The 23,254-nt window shown below is 40.4% G+C and overlaps 1 protein-coding gene across 2 annotated transcripts in view; it reads left to right on the top strand.

The window, feature by feature from the left end:
• hdac4 (histone deacetylase 4) overlaps positions 1-23,254 on the top strand; it is a 181,607-nt gene that overhangs the window by 69,997 nt on the left and 88,356 nt on the right. For both annotated transcript variants that reach the window (XM_034693919.1, XM_034693917.1), the window contains exon 3: positions 5,913-5,975. In XM_034693919.1, the coding sequence (XP_034549810.1) occupies positions 5,913-5,975 (63 nt within the window). The remainder of the gene's footprint in view (positions 1-5,912; positions 5,976-23,254) is intronic.

Consider the following 23,254-nt stretch of genomic DNA (forward strand, 5'->3'; position numbering starts at 1 on the left):
AGACAACGCGAGTTACAGCATATCGCTGAAACGGCCTTAGGTGACATTTTCCATACTAAAAACAGACAGAAAGTGATGTGTTTGATTGTTAATGATGGCAGTCATCATATACACAACTTACACATATGTAGAATGAGATCAGAGAAGGGCTTTATCCACAGGGAGCGCAAAATCAAAACAACCAACAGTTCCACTCTGGAGCATGTCATTTTAAATGTATTTACTAATTGTGTGCACTACCAGTCAAAAGTTTGGACACACCTTCTCATTCAATGTTTTTTATTTATTTAAATTATTTTCAACATTGTAGATTAATACTGAAGACATCAGAACTATGAAATAATCTGGTTTAACCATAATCTGGATTACAACAGTAGTCAAATAGAGCTATCCATTGTGTACTAACCCTACCTCTGAACAACACAACTGATGGTCTCAAACACATTAAGAAGGCAAGTCATTCTACAAATGAACTCTTGACAAGGCTCATGTTCATTAGAAACCATTCCAGGAGACCACTTCATGAAGCAGACTGAGAGAATACCAAGATTGTGCAAAGCTGTCATGAAGGAAAAAGGGGGCTACTTTACAGAATCTAAAATATAAAACAGATTCTGCTTTGTTTAACACTTTTTGGTTCATTTGTTTATTCTCTCTCCCTACACACTTCCTGTCTTACACATGCTGTCCTCTATATAATATAAGCTAAAAGCCCCCTACCAATAAAATCTACAATCAACATCTGAATGTACACTACCAGTCAAAAGTTTGGACACACCTTCTCATTCAAGGGTTTGTATTTATTGTAATGATTGTAAACACTGTAGATTAATACTGAAGACATCAAAACTATGAAAGAACATATATGGAATTATTGAATGAACCAAAAAGTGTTAAACAAAGCAGAATCTGTTTTATATTTTAGATTCTGTAAAGTAGCCCCCTTTTTCCTTCATGACAGCTTTGCACACTCTTGGTATTCTCTCAGTCTGCTTCATGAAGTGGTCTCCTGGAATGGTTTCTAATGAACATGAGCCTTGTCAAGAGTTCATTTGTAGAATGACTTGCCTTCTTAATGTGTTTGAGACCATCAGTTGTGTTGTTCAGAGGTAGGGTTAGTACACAATGGATAGTCCTATTTGACTACTGTTGTAATCAAGCAGCAACCTCCGGTCTCAAACTATGAAGCCCATACAGAAGTGTTATGAACTGCAGTTCATCGAGCGTCCGCTTGAGGCTGGCTGCAGAAACACCAGAAACCACATACACACCCATTCAAAGAAGATGATCTTTACAGCAGAAATAAACATGTTTACAGCCTGGTTCAAAAAACGGCTTGGCTCTATGTAGCTAATTTCTATGTCAGCACACACTGTACGGGGGTGAGTTTTTTTCTAATGCATTGTTGCAGAAGATATTAAGATTACGATTTTTTTTCCCAAATAAGGACATGACTGACTTGACTGACAGGCGGGAACACATAGCTGTTGGCTAGGATGCTCAAACCACGCCTCTTTACCTCACACTACGTTTGGTTGAGTTCAGCATTATCAATATGGCTGCCGCCGCAGATTGGCCTCAAAACAGCACTCAGGAACAGATGGGTGATGTCACAGATACTACGTTCATTATTTATACAGTCTATGGTTGTAATCCAGATTATGGCAAAACCAGATTATTTCATAGTTTTGATGTCTTCAGTATTAATCTACAATGTTGATATAATTAGAATAAATAAAAACCATTGAATGAGGTGTGTCCAAACTTTTGACTGGTAGAGTACTTCCATTTGAAACCTTTAGACAGTTTGATGTTTGAATTTGAGTACCTTGATTAATCTCACTCTTGAAAAATAGATATAATCTCACAAAATAGATATAAGCTCTTAAATGGCAGGAACATCATAACAGGATGTGAGGTAACACTGTTATCACATTATGGAAAAAAACGACAGTGACAGTAGGTGAAATTCATGAAAATGAATGGAACTAACTCCGTCCTTTTTCCTCCCGTAACATCCCCACCTCATGCTAACATGTATGTTTCATAACAAAGCCACTCCAATCAGTCATGAGGGCTAATTGACTGAGCTGTTTTAACTCCTGTCAGCTTATGAGACATTGGGTCCTTCCCTGTGCAAGAGTGCCCCCTCTCTCTCTCTGCATGTTTGTTTGATGTGGTAACCATGGTGATACTCTTGCATCACTGTGTGCTAAGGCAGAAAACACTTGACCCGCCTTCCTCTCCAGGTGCTAGAGGTCATAAACTGCTGCTCAGTCATGGGTGAACAACCAATAAACCTGCCTGCCTTCCATGAGATGTGTTTCCTGAACACACAGAGATAAATATACACATCCATACATTCCTGCTCTGTTTTTGTTTGAGGTCTGCACTCACACACACACACACACACACACACACACACACACACACACACACACACACACACACACACACAGGAAGACACAAACACACACACACCATGCACATTTAGATCTTTCTGTGACATCTTCTGTCTTAGTTGTTATTTAACAGGATGTAAGTTCTTGCAGAAATAGAGAAAGCCATTACTAAGTGCAACCACGGCAAGATGCAAAACCCTCACTTGCACTTTCAGCGTGTGTGTGTGTGTGTGTGTGTGTGTGTGTGTGTGCGTGTGCGTGTGCGTGTGCGTGTGCGTGTGTGTGTGTGTGTGATTGCTTGGCCTGTCTCTCGCCTATCAAACTCTGGTGTCATCTTTCAGCCATCTGCCACTGCCACCCTACTGACATGCACACACACACGTACACAGACATGCACACACACACATTGAGCCTCCATATACTGTAATACTCTTTCATAACACAATCTTTCTCTTCCTCTCCTCTTCAGTGAAAGTCTTCCCCCCCTCCTCTCTCCTCACTGCGGTCGATGATGTGATTTGTTTCTGTTTGGTTTTGTGTACTAGATTTATTTTTGCTGCTGTTTAAAAGAATATAAAAGCCTCACCCGGAATATGAAATTGAGGAGTATACATTTGGTGAGTGTGTTTGTGCGTAAGATATGAATATTTAATTCAGCCCCTCCCTTCGTCATGTATTAATCATGGAGCAGTCTGCTATGGCTGAAAATAGCGCCTAGCAACCCAGAAAAATAAGATCCATAGTATTGGAGGGTATGTCATGTTGGGCTGATCCTTCATGTGTGACACAGCACATGGCCCCTGTTCACATTTTCCTCCACACTTAGTTTCCTCTCCTCACGTCTGTCTCCGCTGCTTCATGCACGGTGTTGTTGGACATTTCATGTTTGCCTGATACATTTTGGCAGTTTTTTTTCAGTGTTGCTATCTTTGAAAAACTTGTTTTGATTAATTTCGCTTCTGTAGCACAGATTTTCTACTGAACTCTGAATACATCCCACTGCGCCCGCACTGCCTGACACCCACTGAGTATAGAAAAGATAGAAATATGTGACTGTGAGAAAATCTGCTTCCTGAAAGTGGTGATAATTGCAGGATTACTGACCCCACCATCCGAACCAGCTGCCAATCTTAGGTGTAAGCTGATGTTCCAGGCAGAATACAAGTTGTAGAGCAACAGATTGTCAACGGATGACTCTCAGAGGAGACTCATACCTTCTCTCTAAGGTGTTTGTGCAGCTAGCTGGAGTAATGTAAATGATCAGAAATGTACATCTTTTATGTTTTTTTTCAAGTTAGAAGATCAAATCCAGGTCAGATCTCGACATGAACACAGTCATTCAAGTCTCTCTGTAATGTATTCACACTTCTACTAGTTGAAGGTGTAAATGTGTCTTCCCCACAGAGCTTCATACAAATTTAGTCCATTCAAGTCATCAAAAGTGATCTACAAATTTAGAAGATCTGTAATAATTGAGACTTGAACTGTTGCAGTAGATTTGGAGATAAGTGGAGAAAGGGGAGAAGAAAAGATGAGTGTACTTCCTTCAGTGGTAATTTATAAAAGAAGGGTTTTCAGGTGTGCATCTGTTACTGATTTTAATATCATTTTTCTCCAGCTTTGTTGAAAAGATATGATCATACTTTAATATCAGGCTGTATTAAACACTTGATTCTGATTGGTTGAAACTAGGGATGTACATAATTAATCCATCATCGATTGATTGATTGTTAAGAAATTACTCGAGACACGCATTTTTGTTTTCAATTTTCTATCACGTGGAACAAACATCATGTGGTCTCATATTACACTCATCTATCAGGGAGGTGGTTTAAGTTTGAAGCATGTTTGGATGTGAATCAGCTGTTAAAGGTGTTGCACACAGCGGAGACGCTCAGCTGACGGCTGTGCGTCAGGTCTCCATGAGCGCTTTTTAAAGAGGATCAATACACAACTACTGCCAACAACGACACAGACACAAAGGTTGGCAACTTTAAACAGGAAATGTCCCCACCTCTATATACAAAACCAACAGACTGGTGGGAGTTGCTAGTACGCTGTGTTTGCAGACCAGCAACATCAGAGCCGTCTGAGCTTTTCTGCAGCTGGACTGATTCTGACCCGGTTGCACTCCCTGCTGACACCTGACCGAATACACATGTTTATTTTTCTCAATAAGAACAAGTAGACAGAAAACTGGACACTGTGAGTCTGAAGTTCTTTTCTGTTAGTATTATGAGCCTTCACTTTATTAGACTATGTCCACAGAGAATATTTTTATGAGCCTGATCGTTGATAATCAGTGTTAAACATGTCCCCGTATTCAATACTGTCAGTTAGATACATTTTGTTGCTGTAGAAAATATAATTTAGGAGGAAAACAATGTATCTGGCATTGTTTTTGACATAAGAATTATAATGTATTATTATTGATTAATCGATAATTGATTGTTGACATTTCCAAAAATCGATCACTGAAAATACTTAAAATGTACATCCCTAATCGAAACCCTGTAACAATGGGGATTAATTATCAACAGCAAAATAAATGCTAAGGCAGACTGATAACATGTCTGATCAAATCAGTGCCTGGTAAGGGGGTGATGGTTTGGCCCAGTGATTAACTCATGCACTCCATGTACATAGGCTTCAGTCTTTGAAGCATGCTGCCTGGGTTAGATTCCAACTTACTATCCACTTAATAATGACATAACCCCCTACACTTCAAATCCATCCATCCATCCATCTATCCATCCATCCATCCACCCAACACTCTATATACATCTCTGCCTGTTGACACTGTGGCAAAAATGCTAATTTGTAGATTAAACAACATGGAAGACATTTTCAATATTAGATCCTATTCTGCAATCCAGGGAAAAGCAGTAGAGCTGGTGAGTGGGTCTGTGAAGTGTCCATTGCTACAAAGTCACTTGAACCATGATCAGTCAGGATAATATCAACACTATTATCATTTGTGACATTTGCCTCATTTATGTTTAAAGGTGTATCAACTTCAAAGTCCAGAGAATAAAGAGAGCTGGTTGAGGACAGAAACTTTCCTTTGAATGAAACAGTCAGTCAAACGTGAATTAGTCCTTCAAGTTGACATTACTGACGGTGGATTAGACGGATTATTGGTTTTCAAGCTGTAGACATGAATCTGTCTCAAATCGTTAACAACATATTAAAATAAATATGTTGTGTCAACTTGTTTATGTCTTTAATTGGTAGCTGGGTAATACGCAGGGTTATGTATAGTGAGCAGGTGGTGGTGTGACTCAGAACCCTGACTAGGTGAGAAGGACCTGCTCTTTTTTCTGGTCACTTTAAATTCTTGGTTGTCGCTTCTCTCCCACTCCGCCTCAATCATTTTGTTTCCTTGTTTCCTTTAGTTTGTACCTCTTCTTCCTGTGAGAAGTAGACAGATGTTGTTTACTTGTATAAACTCAGCTGCTGATTTTCATACAGCACACAACATTAAAATCATCCTTTTCCTCTCTCCAACAGGTAGCTTGACCAGCAAGGATCAACCTCTGGAACTTCTTAAACCAGCCACAAACAACCATTTTGGTAAGAAATCTACGTTAACCCCCTGGTGAAGTGGGCAGGTAAACATAGTGGCAGAGTGATATGTGACAGACAAAAACGTAGATCGGACCCCTTCTCTCTGTGTTACCCTGTTACACTTCAGAGCAGAGCCACGCTGCAGGGATTTTCATCTGGGACTGTGGCTCTACCTGCTCTAAAGTGTGTTAAAACTCGGTTTTCTAAAGTCCAAGATGTTTACGATCTATGACTGTAGCCGCCGGTAGTCATAGTTAAGCTACTTCAATGAAAAACATGTCATTTCCTAAAAAACTTTTCACAATAAAAGTCCCCTCATGTTATGTAGTCCAAAAAACGTAACTTAAAACGCTATAACAGGAAGCAGCATGTTGTCATCTGTAGTAACTTGACACTTTGAATAAAGTTCCTGTAGATGTCTAAATTATATGAACAGGGGAGGAGGAGAGAAAAGGAAAGTCAGATAATACAGATTTAGTGAGAAGCTACAAAGTCCTGAGTCCTGAACACAAAGAGGATTATAAAATCCTCTGTCTCTGGTCTCAGGCTCAGACATGAGATGAATGCTGCATTGCAGACTTGTTTGATGCGGGTCATAGTGAGTTAACATATTTTCACAGGGTTGATCCCTGATCATTTTGTAATACTGCAAAATATCATTACCTCAAAAATCTATTTTAAAAGAAAGGAAATATTTAATTAATCAATTAGTCAATAAATAAATGAACTAATTAATGAAGGAATCAATCAATCAATCAATCATTTAATATATAAATAGCTAGTATGGTATGTATGTATAAATGGCAAATAGTATGTGTGTGTATGTACGGTTGGGGAGGGGCATGGAAGTATTTTCACCCACAAAGGGGGGCCCCGCAGAAAAAGTTTGGGTACCACTGGCATAAAGGATTTCCTTTCATGAGTACTAAAAATCAGTCATTCAAATGAGGACCCTAATGGACCTGAATCTTTAGTGCCATGATTACAAAGCAGTAAATGCCGAGTGAGGGAATTTTACAATGCTTGATTAGGCAAACCAATTAACAAAGACTTTACTGGGTTTTTAATTCATCTTATTCTGTGCTAAATCTAGCCTGCAGGAAGTGATGTGGTACCATGGTAAACACAGTTATCAGTGCCATTTCTTATCAATGTCATATCCTCACCGTCATGGTGGCCGTAGTGATACATATTAATAAGTGACCTTTGGAAATCTCAGTGCAAAAACACCAGATATTCATTTATTTATAGCAGTGCTGTACCCTGGTGATTCCCCACTCAGAGCCTTCAGAGATTCACTCCCTCAGAGCTGAGTGATGGATGCAGTCATGTCCTCTGGTTAACTGATGTGTAATGCAGAACATCAGTGCGGTTTGTGATAACGTGGTCGTCTTAGCCGGCTAATAGCTGGTTCAGAAATACACTCTGTCAGTGCCTGTTTATGAGGAAACTTATCATTTACTCCTGAGTGTGTAATCATTTCCACCAGCTGACGTTGCACGTTGTTTTTAGTAAACGGCAGTGTATTATTCAGTGAGCGGCTCTTTTTAGAATTTGCACTGGACATGCCGGCGCTCGTTTGTGTGAACGTTAAAGTACATGTGAAAGGAGACAGTTTGTTGGAACTTCACGCTCTTGTTGACAGGAACGGGGATGATCACCCCACATCAGCATGTCATCAACCCACAAGCGGTATGTTTGTCCCATGTGGCAGAAGGAAATGCTGATGCAGCAATGATGTCACAGATTTAGGAGCCAAGACTTTGAGCTTTAGCCTGTTAATGGCATGTTTCCTTGCTTGCAGCGATGAGACACACTACTGGATAAACACAGAGAAGTTATGTACATATTCACACTCTGTTCATGCTAATTTATGCTTGTCTGGAGACTATTTGAGGTTGAACTTTGGAGGACAGCTTTCAGGAATGTAGAAGAAAAGCTTCATTACTTAAAGTGAAGAAATTAGATAAGAGTTGGAACTGGGAAGTATGAAGTTCTTCTACTCAGAGGTGGAAAGTAGAATTCCTGAATCTCAAGAGCTATGGTGGGAAGATATATGCTTCTTCTCCTTTGCGTTATGCATTTTGTCTAGAATGTTATACATTCTATATGAATGCATATTGCAGAGGTGGAGCGGCTTCTCAGAGGAAAATTTTTCCGCAATTGTTGACTATTTGCTCACAGTGTCTCCCACAGTGTGATGAACCTCTTCTCATCTTAACCTCTAAGAGACTTGGCTTCCCTTCAATGCTCTATTTATACCCATACATGTTACTAACCTGTTGCAAATTAATCCAGCTGGTTGGAAGATGTTCCAGGTGATTTATTTTTTAATTACCAAACTTTTTCAGTCTTTTGTTCTCTCTGTCCCCACATTTTTTAAACATTTTGCTGACATCAAAGTTAAAATGAGCATATATTATTCATAGAACAGAGAAAGTTCAGTTTCAACCAAGCAGCAACCTCCGGTCTCAAACTATGAAGCCCATGTGGAAGTGTTATAAACTGCAGTTCATTGAGAATCTGAAACACCAGAAACCACATACACACCCATTCAAAGAAGACGATCTTTACAGCAGAAATAAACATGTTTACAGCCTGGTTCAAAAAACAGCTTGGCTCTACGTAGCTCATTTCTCTATCAGCACACACTGTACAGGGGTGAATTTTTCTAACACGACAGTTCAGAAAATATTAAGATTACGAGTTTTTGCCCAAATAAGGACATGACTGACTTGACTCCCAGACAGGAACACATAGCTGTTGGCTAGGAGGCTCAAGCCCTGCCTCTTTACCTCTCACTCTTTTGGTTGAGTTCAGCATTTCCAATATAGCTACTGCCGACGATTGGCTTCAAAACATCGCTCAGGAACAGATGGGTGACGTCACTGATAATACGTCCATTATTTATACAGACATTCAACATTTGATAAGTCATCTTTGGACTATTTTCAGTTAAATTCAGGGTTTAAATGATTCAAATCTGTTTTTATTCACATTTTACAAAGTGCTCCCTCTTTTTTGGAAATGTGTCTGTAGATCAGTTGATCATGTATTATGCTGCATACACTGTTACCATGTCCTCAAATCATCAGACTCAGCCTATCACTCAAACGCGACATCAAAATTCAGAGTTTGGTACAGCCCTAATAATAACAAAATGTTTAAACGCCTGCCAAAAAAAGACAACAGCATTTTATTGAAATAAGCGCACTACAATGCTCTGTTAACACATTCATTGGATGTGTTAGAATTAATTAGGTGGGTGCCAAGAGCAACAGTAACACTTCCTGTGTGTGTGTGTATATATGTGTGTTTGTCCTTTATTTCTGAGGTCTATTACAAAACGGGTCTGAATGAGAAAGCAACAGCTGCAGCCGGCGCTGGTGACCTTAAAGATGATTGGTCGGAGGGAGTTTTGTGCACTTTTGCTCACAGAAAAGTTTGCCATTAAAGTAGAATACGTGTCAATTAGAGATAATGACTAATTAGAAAAGTGAGGTGGAGGAGGATGATGAAGAAGACTGGGGGATGAAGACAGATTTGGGTGCATATTAAGCAGGATGACTAAGTGGTGCACAGGAGGAGGTACTGTAAGAGGAGCAGAAGTCAGCACCTCTCAGGGTCGCTTCCGCACTTAGACCTGAATGTGGCTTAGCTTGGATCTGCGAATTCACATGTGACATGAGAGGAAGGAGCAAAACTGAAAGAGCATGTTATGATGGCTGTGTGTGTTTCTGTGTGTGTTTCTGTGTGTGTGTGTGTGTGTGTGTGTGTGTGTGTGTGTGTGTGTGTGTGTGTGTGTGTGTGTGTGTGTGTGTGTCTGTGTGTGTGTGTGTGTGTGCGTGCGTGTATGCGAGGCACGTCTGTCCATCCATCCCGCCGTTGAGCCTAAACTAAGCTCTTTTCTCCCCAAGCCAAAACAGCTTTCTCCCACTCTGCACAAATTAGCAGCAGCCCACGCTCCACTCACACATAACTGTCAGAGCACAGACACTGCAGGGAGTGAGGAGGAGTGAGGGGAAGGTGAGAGAAGTGATGAGGAAGGAGGGGGGAGGACAAATTGGGAGTAGAGGACGAGGAAAAAAAGAGGAGCAGAAGAGACGGATAATTCAGACCAGAAGTGTTTTGGATCTTGCAGAAGGGCTTCGTTAGAGCTCCTTTCATCGCAGCCTGGTGTGCACCGTCGGTGATCGTCAAGAAACGTGACAGTTGTCTTCTTTTAGTATTTTAGTAGTAATGCTTTGTGCACATGTCCATTTTCAGTCTGCACAATGCTGATATAAAAGCTTAGCAGAATGTGAGGCGGGGAGTAAGTTAAAAGAGAAGGATGAAGAGCTGTTAGCACAGGAGGAGGCAGACCTGTTAGCCAGGTCCTTTTTTTCTGAATGAACTGCTTATCTCTATTTAAAGTTGTTCATTATAGCTGAGCAACTAAGAGAGAGAAGAGAGAGGGAAAGAGATAGTAGATAAAGCCATGCATAAATGGAAGTTAATGAGGAGAATGAGATGTATTTTTGCTGCATCTTGTACTTTGAGCTGTAGTTATTCTGCATTCAGATGTGGTCAAGCCAATAAAGCCTCTTTGAATTGGAATGTGAAAGACAGAGACATGGGAGGAGCTCAGCAGTTTAAGGAGAAAAGGTCCTCGATAAGTAGAAAAAGAGGGATGAGGAAAGGCACATTATGCAAATATCAGCAGACTCATTACCATTTCAAAACTCTGGGAAGGAAATCACGGAAAGTGGAGGGAAGCATAATTTTGGGCGACGCCAAATTCATTCTCGCTCTCTGTATCTCTCTGCATTTCTCTTAAATCGTCTTCCCCTCTCACTCACACATTAACAGCTCTTCCTCTTGCTTTTGCACTCAACTCCACTTTTTTGTTTCTCAGTATGTGGTTGCTATTTCTGGCCTTACTTGGCCTCTGGTTTTAAATGTTCAGTCTGCACATTTAGCAGATTTCTGATTAGCTGCTTCACAAAGCTTTCAATTACAGGGTGGGACTCCTCTTTGCCCCCACACCAGCTTTTTGAAGTGAGCACCAAATGATGCTGAAGCCATTGTAATGTTTGTGGGACTACTTTGGTTATAACATATGGTTGTGACATGGCAGTGTTTCAGCTGAAAGTAAGATTGAAGCCATGAAGAGATGTACTTCTACACCAGGATAACTCTGGTATGTTTAAGTTTTACATTGATTATTGGTTTTGGTTTCAAGTATTTAGGGGCCAAATATGAACAAGGAAGATATTCCCAGCACATCACACCAGTATCACCAGTATGAACATCCTTAATCTACCTCTGTCACTCAAAGGGCATCTTGAGCTGCTCACTGAGAGCTTACAGACACTGTACATTTTAAGAGAATGCTCTGTGTGAATATCACAGGGGATCAGCTATTCTGAAACACTCAAAGCACTGCATCTGGCACCACCTTGCAATTATGCCAAACTCATGTCCTGTTGTAGAGTATGTCTGACCAAATATGTACTCCTTGACCATGACTGGAACTTAAGTACTTTTATATTGGATCAGTACGGTCCCAGAATCAAGGAAGAAGGCATAACGTATCACATCATAGGACTTTTTCAGAGCAGAATCCTGTTCTTCTATTTGGTCTTTATCCTCCTTTTCAGGATTTTCTATGCACTTGTTTTGTTTCCTTTGAACTCAAGTACTGCCATCAAAGCAGTCTCAGAGCCCATGTCATCATCTCCCAACAGTGGGTACATTAACCGACTTTTGGGGCATTCTGGTTCAACTATAAACAACTTCCAGCAAAGACTTCTTTTCTTGTGCTCGGTTTGATTTCTAGTATATACAGCAACTTGATGTAAGTTCTGACCAAAAGCTCAATCAAGCTGATGAACGTATGTTGGAAAATCAAACATCATCATTTTTTGGTTCTTTTTATCCTCCCTGCAGCACTTTTTCATCTGTTTCTGGTGAGTCTCAGTTTCACTGCTAATAGCAAATTATACAGAGGCTTCACTCTTGCCTACATCAGCTAACAGAGGTTGGATCAATCATTTCTGATGCTGTCCATGAAGTTAGGAAATCTATCCACTGATTGGCCTGTGCGACATTGCATGAGGCAGATTTGATTGAGATGTCTGAGCTGTTTTTGATGTCTACATGAACAGTTTTCTCTGCATAACTCGCTGGTTTGTGATTGGTCAATGTTGAAACTAAGTCTGAACTAAGACCAGACCACATCCTATGATGAAAATCCACCCCCCACATATAATATATTTTTATGTAGTTTAAAAGCTGGGATGACACCCTCTGATTTAAGCCCTCCAGCTTTCTGCAGTCTCTCTGTACTCTTCTTTAGTGAAAGCTGTTTTCATTCGTAGACTACCCATGTAAAAACAGGAGAATGGAAACAGTTTGCAGAGGAAATCATGCGTGTTGAGATGCCAGAGATGAAGAGCGAGGTGTGTTCCAGAGGACACTCTGTCTGTAGGTCACTATGACCGCGCGAAGTCACTTGTGCGACAGCCAGACCCCTGCTGCCTCCCTCCCCACTCACTCTGTTGTGTGTGTGTGTGTGTGTGTGTGTGTGTGTGTGTGTGTGTGTGTGTGTGTGTGTGTGTGTGTGTGTGTGTGTGTGTGTGTGTGTGTGTGTGTGTGTGTGTGTGTGTGTGTGTGTGTGTGTGTGTGTGTTTATGTGCGCAACTGAATGCTTGACCTTAATCCTGACTTTGCAAATATGCGTGTTTGTGTTTTCTCTGTACATGTCAGAGAACATTTCTTGTACAAAGATTTTTAGAGATTGGCGGGCAGATCATTTGGTCTGCTTCTGTACCCAGGCTCTCAACACCACATTTTCTGCTTAAGTTGCAGTTGATTCTTGAAATCTCATAAAGAATGATTTACATTAAGTATTTCTAATGAGTCAAAATAATTTTCTCAATTATAGCTAAGTAAAAACTCTTTCAATGGTCTTCTTATTAAACAACAACACATCACAAAGCACAAAAGCACACAGCAATTGACATACAGAACCAACAGCCACAGAATAGTTACAAAGGATAAGGTAATGATCAGTCAGTCTCAAATAGACAAAAAAATATATAAAATAAAATGAAATAAAAAAAACAGCACAAAAACAAACAATCAGTTATACAGTTTAGTTTTTATAAAAAGAAAGCAAGCTGGGTTGCATTGAGCAAACCATCACAATTGAACAGTGAGTAATGAATAATAGGGATAAAGTAATATAAACTAAATATTTAAATGTATCAATAAATAAATAAATAATAATCAAACATACAAAGCTGACAGAAAAATCAATTGGAAGGCAGTGAATGCACTGATTAAAAAATAAATTAATAATAATAATAATAATAATAATAATAATAATAAACAGAACTGGAGGCTACTCAGAAACAACCGTTGTGGGTTTCTCAAAGTATGTCAGGAAGGGGTGCCAAAAAGCTGAGTGAAAACTAACCAACGTCCTGCAAAAATGACGAGGCTACCCAGCAAACAATTTCCCTTTCAGTGGTAGCATTACATCAAGAACCAATATGTAGTTCACTTGTCCTAAATTTATACTCCTGAGCCTCGGCAGTGACAGACTCAATCATCTTGCTTGACTTGCCACTGTTACCTAATGGAAGATAACCTGTTTTGTACACACACCCTCACCAGAGAGCACACACGCCCCTCAGGCCCTGGTGCCAGTTCCCCAGATGGGAACCCAAAGCCCCCTGCCGCCCCCACATACCCTCTGACCTGGCATGCCTGCACCAGACTGGTGCCAGTTTGGTACAGGCAGGAGTCAGTGGGCAGCTGCTTCTTTCTGCTTTGCCACCATCAGGCTCACACACACACACACACACAGACATACAGTGAAAAGCATGTCTATGTCACTGCCCGAGGGATGTTTTGAAACGGCTCTCCTAAACTCCTGATGAACTAAAATACAGTCATGAACACCTTGTTTCATCGCTGAGTCTGCTTTTCTTCTGTGTTATGGTTTCAGGTCATTTAGCTCCACTTGTTATAAAAATAAAAGCTTGATTTCAATAAGTCTACTTCTTTTTGCCAGCAGATTTGATTTGCCAAACTTCAGCGAGAAGGCGGAATACTTTATGTAAACCAAGCTGTTAATTTACATGTTGGTTTTTAATAAGTGAGTAAAGTTTAATGAAATATTTGCAGGGTTTTGTGTCTTGTGAGCCTTCAAAGGTTGGATACTTTTTGTGCATTACATGAAAATAAAAATCAATCAATTATTTATGATGTATAGCTTTTTTTATATATATGCCAAAGCCAACCTTAAAGGGGACATATCACGCTTTTTTCATCAATATACACTGGTCTAAGAGGTCCCCAAAACATGTCTTTAAAGTTTATGCTCAAAAAAACACTTTGAAATCAGATTTTGGCATGCCTGAAAAGTCCTCTTCTTCATTCCTCATCAGAACACTCTGTTTTCTCTCTGACCACGCCCCCTCCGGAAGTGGATGTGCCTCGGCTCTCCAGCACGTTGATCTAATGTTTACATGTTGGCTGAATATACACGGCTGCTCAGAGATCGCGTTACTTCAACCCTCTGAATCTGATCCTGACGGAGAGGCGCCTGTAGCAGGACCTTTCTGAACGATTGGTCACAGATTTAGTGTTTCTTGTTGTTTTATTTGTCAGTATGTAGACGTGTGTCTTGGTACACAGCTACGAACATGTAGCTATGTGGCTATGCTAACTAGCGCTAGCACTTATCCATGATAAATAAAAATCATCCACTAGATCTTCAAATCTGCAGACGTGGGGAGTAAAACCGACCTCTGCCAGAGAGGCAGCAGGACCTTTCTGAAGGATTGGTCACAGATTTAGTGTTTCTTGTTGTTTTATTTGCAGTATGTCGACGTGTGTCTTGGTACACAGCTACAGCTACAGCTACAGCTACAGCTATGAACATGTAGCTATGTGGCTATGCTAACTAGCTCTAGCACTTATCCATGATAAATAAAAATCATCCACTAGATCTTCAAATCTGCAGACGTGGGGAGTAAAACCGACCTTTGTGTTTATTAAGACAGCCTACAACTAGCATGCCTCCCTCCTAAGCTCCTTGTTAGCACACATTTGTGCAGGTAATGAAAAACGGAGGGGGGATTCAGTATTATTTTATACAGTCTATGGGCTGAACAAGCTCCGAGCTCTGACTCCGTGACAGACCGGATATTGTTGTTACGTAACAAAAACACGGAAGTCTGAAACGGCTCGTTTCACACACATTTACAGAAAGGTGTAGAAATCAAAACAGGGGCAGAATGGATTTTTTTCATTCTCGGGGGGTTTGTAGACATGCAAGGGACACATATTTCAGGTAGAGAACCATTAAAAAGTCAATTTTGCATGATATGTCACCTTTAAGATATCTGGGAGTAGAGGTGAAAACAGGTTGGATCCTCAGAGACAGATTTAAGTTATAAGGGGAGTGAAAGTGTACCAGTACCTAATTATAACTGCAGACATAGCCCCAGGTCATGGCCTTTATGTTAACCCCAGACACACACACTCACATGCACACTCTTCACATTTGGTGTCTAGGAAAGTATGGCGAAGTGCTCAGAGCCAGACTTGTTTGTGTCTTCCAGCAGAGCAGGCAATGCCTTAACCTACTTTGTCTGCCTCAGTGCCGTTATCCTGACAGGCAAAGCAGGCTGGTCTGTGTGTTGGAGAGAGTTTGGGAGGGTGTCGTGGACGGGAAATGGTTTTACCATGTTACCATGTCATGAATTTTGTATATGGCCTGGTGGGTTTTACCAATGTGGCTGTCTGTCTGAGCTTTTTAAGCCCCGGCGTCTGCAGGAAAGAGAGTATGGTTGTGTTTTTCATTATGTGTATGAATGAATAAACACCAATAAGATACATTGTTTGCTAATTTTAAGTCTGCTCTGTACACAAACTATGATAAGATAAGTAAAGCTGTTATAAAGAATTCCTATACATTCCAAAATGTATTAGTCTGCCTCTGTCTTCTTGTATCAAACCACAACTCTGATTGAGAAATGTTTAATATGCAAAATGCATCTAAATCAGATTGAGTGCATTGTATCAGTTTAAGCATTCAGTTGGTAGCCTGTCTATTCTTTTCAAATGTATCTGAATAGGAAAATGACTGTTTTAACATTTTAAACGGTGCTCTAACTTCCTTTTGGATCTGCACTGGGTTGCAAAAGCTATGTAGCCTAAGTTAAAATTAAAGCTGGGGTTGGTAGTCAGATTTAGATCCACTTTTTGTTATACTGGTTAAAATGATCTTTCTGTCCTGATGGCAATCAATACATGATGTGTTCTTTAAAAAAAGAGGTAAAAAAAGCCTCTATCTTCAGCCAGAGTAAACCTGGGAAAACACCAACCAATCCCTGCCATCAGGAGCCAAATGATGAAACCAATCAAATCCCGTCCTGCCATTCTGCCCGCCTCCTGCAGAGCGTACATTTCATGTTTGTTTGTGTTTTTAACTTTCACTATGAGAATGTTTTGGTGTTTTCTTACCGCTGAGTGAGACATGAGTTGACGTAGTGCAAAACACAAACCAAGGACCGGTTTTGAATCAGTCACCATCGTATGGTCGCCAATCAGTGGTGCTCGTGCATGTGAGCGGGGGCGTCGTTTTGGAGGAGGGGGGGACGGGTTAGACGGAGTCCTGAGGAAATGCTACATTCAAATTCATGCTAGTTTTCCATGACTACCAACCCCAGCTTCAATATCTAAGTTAAGATTTAGTTTACACATTATTAACATTTTAAAGGTTACACCAACTGAGATAGTTCAAACTTAAGCAGAAGTTACATCTTAAATCTGAGAAAGTGTGAAGTCTTCAAGAGCGGAGACAATTTCCATCAATACCATTATTAACATATGTTGTGGTTGATGATTTCACCACTTGATGCCATTGTTGATATTTTAGATAATGAAATAAGCTGTTGATAAAGGATTAAGTCAACTGGCTATGACCCTGCTTTAAAAGTGATGGCCACCTTAAAATAATAATCTCTGATTGGCCACTTGCTTTGTCAGGAGTGGGGGGTATGTCAATATCAACTATTTGGGCTTTATTGCAAAAGGTTGTTGGTAACCTTGTTTGCATTTGAAATTTGGAAATTTCCTTTTGTAAGCATTTTAAATAGAGATTTTTGACAACCAAATTTTAAGGTACTTGCAGATTTAAGCCAAGAATATTTCAATATTACCCTCTGTTGTGTTACTTTCTAAACTTGAAAAAATACACAGGAATATAACATCATATGGATACATAACCTTAATTAAAGCAGACTAGACTGTTGGGAATCGTCACAGTCAGGGTACAGTTTTTTGGTGTTTGAGCACACATACTGTACTTCATGCCATCTCTGCCCAAGTCATTCCCCCAGCTTGGCCACTCCAGTCCAAAAAGTTTGGACATGCCTCTGACCATGGGTTTCATTAAAGCTTTTGTGATACTTCCTACGTATGTAAAGCTCCTTTTATACATTTACTGCACAGCTGGAGATTTCACTAACGTGTCAGAGTTGGCTGCACCTGTGAGCCCATATGTCCAAACATGTTGACCTGGACTTGAAGCAGACTTTTTCCTGTAAGGCCCTCTATAAAAGTTGGTGTGGGAAGGTATGTGAACACAGGTGACATTCTTTAACGCTTACCTATAGAGCGTGAGTTTGTTGATCACATCGAGTGAGTTTTAATGCTTCGTACTCTTCACTGCTTGTCTTGGTTACCAGTATGCTGTTATAGTCTTGTGTCTGTTAGGCTGAACTATCCTCAAACATGTTCTTAGTGAATCAAAGCCCTGCGTCAGTCTTGTTGCTGTAGATTTTGTTTGTCTATTTCCATGATTTCATAGACTCCTCCCCTCTTCAAGTCATGGCAGATGCCTGATTGGTGGACAGGGTTTTGGGGGAATGTAGTTTTTGTTGAGTTTACACTAAGACAAAGCTGGATAAAGACGGTTACGCATAGAGCTAAAGATATGACTTGGGATTTTCCCTGTCTGTTTATGTGCAGATATAAAGATAGACAGATATGATGTAAATCTAACTCTGGCTTCACTCTTTCACTTCCTCTTAAACTCGCCTGTTAATGCAGAGGTGTGTTTTGTAAAGGCTTTTAAAAGGCGCAGCACCATGCGATTCCAGAGCAGTTCTCTAGAAGCTATCTATTATGGATGACCACTCCAGGGTTCAGACCTTTGCTTTACAATCACGAGGGGTTTGCTAGCTTCTGGCCAACAACACCACCGTGACCAGAGGCCGGCCTCCCCTTGTCCGGGAAGAGGAGTTCATTAGAGCCAAGCCCACAGGCTTAATAGCTGCAGCATGGGCGGCAGTGATAGACTGTATTTTACCACAGAGTCCTTAAAGAGAAATTAGACCACCGTTTGCTGTCCTCAGTCATTTATATCTGCTTTTTAAAGCAGAGAGATATAGCAAGAAGTCATTGTGAAGAGACATTTGTATGACTGAAAAACTAGGCTCACAATAGACCATCTCCTCTTTTCTTCTTGCAGCATAAATCCCTCATCTGTCTCTTTCACGGTTTAAAGCTGAACTCATCTTTCTTTATTGTGATGCAGTTTCCATTTACATAGCTGTAGATCCTTTCTTTATACCTATGTTCATCCCCAGGACATACTGAAAGAGCTTGTTTCAAGCTGCTATAATGTTCACTGAATAGAATTTGTGAGTCTAGCTTTAGTGCACAGGGGCATTCCTCTGACCCATGTGATTTAAAGTGCATGTGGATCACTGTGGTAAGCTGACATCTCTCATAACTTCAGTTTAGCATCGCCGACAGCTAATGGCTCTCTGTCTGCTGCAAACTCGGCGCAGACTGGGAAGGCATTACCATTGAGACGGAAGGAGAGGGCGTAAAATATGAATGAACGGAGCTCCCCACAGAAGCATGCTCACAGAGAACAACTCTTTGTCTTACCTCGTCTTGGTTTTTAAGAAGCTGCTTTCTAAGCTTCCCTGTTTTGAGGTTTTCCTGAGAATGGTCTGGAGTTGATTCTTGTTTTGGGTATTTTTGGAGAGCTTGTTACCTCAACAGTCTGAGGCAGTGCTAATGTGTGTGAACTCTTCAGTGTGTTTGAGTGTGTGCATGCAACTTTGTTCAACAGAATTTTGCACCAGATGACTCTTTTTAAAGGAGGCACACATATCAGATAATAGTAGTGATAGTCCATGTTTCTGCATTAAGTTGCAATACACTCTTAGGCTGTGTCCGAAACGGCCTGCTACATACTACTTACTAATGTAGTAGGCAGTAGGTACAGCCTACTACATACTGTGTTTGAATTTAGTATGTAGTATGACTGTTCTGTTCGATCTGTCATGCAGCATGCTGAGCCAGACTTCGCTGGATTTCCGGTTTCAGAAAGCGGAAGTAAACAACGGCGAAGCTGATAAATAAAAAGCTTATTTAGCATCCACTTATGATTTAAAAAGTTAGGAAGTGGTTTATATGTAATTTGATAACTTTCACAGCACCCAAAAACGGATTTCCTCCCGTCAAAAAATGAGGAAAAAGAAAAAGCGGAACGAGCGCTGTGCATTGTGGGAAACAGTACGCGAGGAAGACTGGTCCGATGCACACTGAGATATTTTCCCGAATCGGTAGACATCCGGGGAGTTTTGGCATACTGCAGATTTTGCTCTTGTTCACATACTACTTACTACATACTGAATTTTGGACATATCAGTATGTACTGGTAGTATAGTAGGCGATTTCGGAAACAGCCTTAGTTCTATAAACGAGAGATGGGTGTGTGCATCTTCAAACCTACAATTTGTTTGTTTAGTCTTAATTTTTGAACGAGATAATTAAAGTGTTTTACCTTGACACACCTGCTCGTTCAATGGGTTTCATTTATTTTAATTATTTTCAACATTGTAGATTAATACTGAAGACATCAAAACTATGAAATAATCTGGTTTTGCCATAATCTGGATTACAACAGTAGTCAAATAGGGCTATCCATTGTGTACTAACCCTACCTCTGAACAACACAACTGATGGTCTCAAACACATTAAGAAGGCAAGTCATTCTACAAATGAACTCTTGACAAGGCTCATGTTCATTAGAAACCATTCCAGGAGACCACTTCATGAAGCAGACTGAGAGAATACCAAGAGTGTGCAAAGCTGTCATGAAGGAAAAAGGGGGCTACTTTACAGAATCTAAAATATAAAACAGATTCTGCTTTGTTTAACACTTTTTGGTTCATTCAATAATTCCATATATGTTCTTCCATAGTTTTGATGTCTTCAGTATTAATCTACAGTGTTTACAATCATTACAATAAAAACAAACCCTTGAATGAGAAGGTGTGTCCAAACTTTTGACTGGTAGTGACTATATCAAAAAAACACCTGATTGCATTCAAAAGCTGTATTTTCTTATGCACAACACTCCCGGAAATTTCCCCAAATCTTCAGGGTGCATTGCATTTGTGAACACAAGCATCAGATATGTCACTCCAACTTAATCAAGAATATTTCCTGCCAGCCCTGTATCAGAAGTTCAACAAGAGGTCAGGGTGAGTCAATGTGAAGAAGCACATAGAGAGTTTCGGGGAAAATTCACTGCGAGTAGGCAGGGGTGATGACGTTCATATCATTTGCAAAACCCAGAAAAGCGGCACATAACAAGAAGTGTAGAGGCTGATTATAAATGAATATGTGTACGTGGTGCATGTGTCTGTATTTAAGGTCGTATGGGGTTATTGGCGGTCATTTTCTCTTTAAAGCTGGGGTTGGTAGTCAGATTTAGATCCACTTTTTGTTATACTGGTTAAAATGATCTTTGTCCTGATGGCGATCAATACATAATGTGTTCTTAAAAAAGAGGTAAAAAAAGCTGCTATCTACAGCCGGAGTAAACCTGGGAAAACACCAACCAATCCCTGCCATCAGGAGCCAAATGATGAAACCAATCAAATCCCGTCCTGCCATTCTGCCCGCCTCCTGCAGAGCGTACATTTCATGTTTGTTTGTGTTTTTAACTTTCACTATGAGAATGTTTTGGTGTTTTCTTACCGCTGAGTGAGACATGAGTTGATGTAGTGCAAAACACAAACCATGTGCTGAGGACCGGTTTTGAATCAGTCACCATCAAATGGTCGCCAATCAGCGGCGCTCGTGCATGTGAGCGGGGGCGTCATTTTGGAGGAGCTCCGAGGGGAGGGGTTAGACGGAGTCCTGAAGAAATGCTACATTCAAATTCATGCTAGTTTTCTGTGACTACCAACCTCAGCTTTAATGTAGGAACCTTAGTTTTGTCGTCAGGTTTGTCTTGAATGTAGAGGCCAAGCCAAAGCTTTAAGCTACTGAGGCGCTGCACCTGGAATACCTTTTTGACACGCTGCCAATGACTTGGACTGTCATTCATGAAGCACAGTGATTCACAGCACGTCAAATAGGTATTCCAGGTGCAGCGCCTCAGTGGCTTAAAGCTTTGGCTTGGCCTCTACGGGATGAATAAAAACATCCGAGGGTGAGAAAGGAGACAAGTTGAACAAGGATGTCTGCACATACGTCTGTTTACCTGGCATTGATAAGAATGCAGAAACTGTCATCATAGCGAAGGTCTCTGTCGCTTTGTCCACCATCATGTTGTTAAAATCAGACAGTGGCTTTTGCAGCATGTTTTTGATGCTGTATCCTGTCTCTGGTCCACCACCCACCTTGTCAGACAGGAAAAACTGCCCGCTGTGAGGGATGTGTGTGAACAAGCAACTTTGGAAAATTTGGGGTTCGAGATTGATGACAACATAAGCAACAGACCTTTGACCATTTCTGTGGTTGTGCTGGTCTGCAGGGAAATGAGCTTTCCCTGCTTGTGCATGGTTTAATCTTCCTTTACCATGAGAGAGATGATAAAGTAATGTGGTGTGATTTAATCCCTGAAGCTAAATAGCAAATACATTCATACCAAGAACCAAAAAGTGGCTACACATTATTTGGGAGGTTTTTAAAAATACAAGAGCAGAAATAAATCCATTTCTGTTCATTTATTCTGACTGAATTTATGAAAACTAAACAGTGTGCTCTCTTTAAGTTGTCAAATCAGTCCTTTGTGTATATCCACACAATCTTCAACTCTTCTTGTAAACAAACAGTCTACAGCCCTGTGGGACAGGCGCTTATTCCGGGGATGTTTTACTGTAGCTGATTCACTACAATGAAGTTTATTGTCAGTCAGCCAAACCTCTTTGTCTGTGAAGCTTCAACACGGGTTCATACCCCCTTTTTAATAGAAACATGACGCACAATGTGCAGTTGACGCACATAAACACACACAACAAAACATTAATTGCTATAAACACCTCCTTCTTTTCAATTTGCCTGGAGCGTCTTAGGTCAAATGAGACTCTTCTGCAGCTTAAGGCCTTTGAAGGCAAAGTGTTTGCAAATCTGCATTGAGCCATCTTATTGAGCACTGATATTAAATAGAAAACAAAAGTAGTGTTTGCATTGTAACTCAAAGAACTGTAAGACGTATTATATTGCAGCATTTTCTGCCTGTAATTAGTTGGCTTGTTTTAATTGCTGACATATTCTGTGAAATTGCGAGCAAAGTGATGACATCTGAAAACACTAACCTTTAACTCTGCTGATAAAGCCGTGGCTCTGTTCTTGTGCTGATCCGTTAAGCCTGGTAAAATATTTTTTAATAACCTCCAGCCTGCTGCCATGTACTGGCTAAGTAATAAAATTGGCTGAATATGCAAGGGAGAAAGTAGAGGATTTTGGCACAAAATAATTCTTTCTTTACACTTCAGCTGTGTTTTATAGCAATATTAAATTAAGACACGAGAGTGTACAGTAAGGCCAGGTTTTCATATTCTGAATGTTATTAGAATTTCACTGCATTGCCTGAAACAGTGTTTTTATTTGACAGAGGAAATATTGGAAAAGGCCTTATTATACAGTGTGTCACGGTTGCTTGGAACAGAAATTTTGGATTTACTATCTGTATTTTGAGATTCCCAGAGATAGTAATCAATGGGACAGGGGAGAGAGACTCAGACAGAGAGATGTGAAGTGGGGTTGCAGAGAGAGTGAGTGTGTGTATTATAAATAACCCGAATCAATAATAAACGACACAGTAGCTCACATATTTGGAGTCAGGTCTGGGATTCTCAAGGGAGATAGATGAAAAAAGCATCCTCCCCCCCTCCTATCCCCCCTCTGTCACTGAGGAGAGGGGGAGGAGGGGAGACAAGAGCATAAGAAGGTACAAAAATAAGACTTGCTATCTT

Source organism: Notolabrus celidotus, chromosome 10 (assembly GCF_009762535.1).
Source record: "Notolabrus celidotus isolate fNotCel1 chromosome 10, fNotCel1.pri, whole genome shotgun sequence".
Taxonomy (NCBI): domain Eukaryota; kingdom Metazoa; phylum Chordata; class Actinopteri; order Labriformes; family Labridae; genus Notolabrus; species Notolabrus celidotus.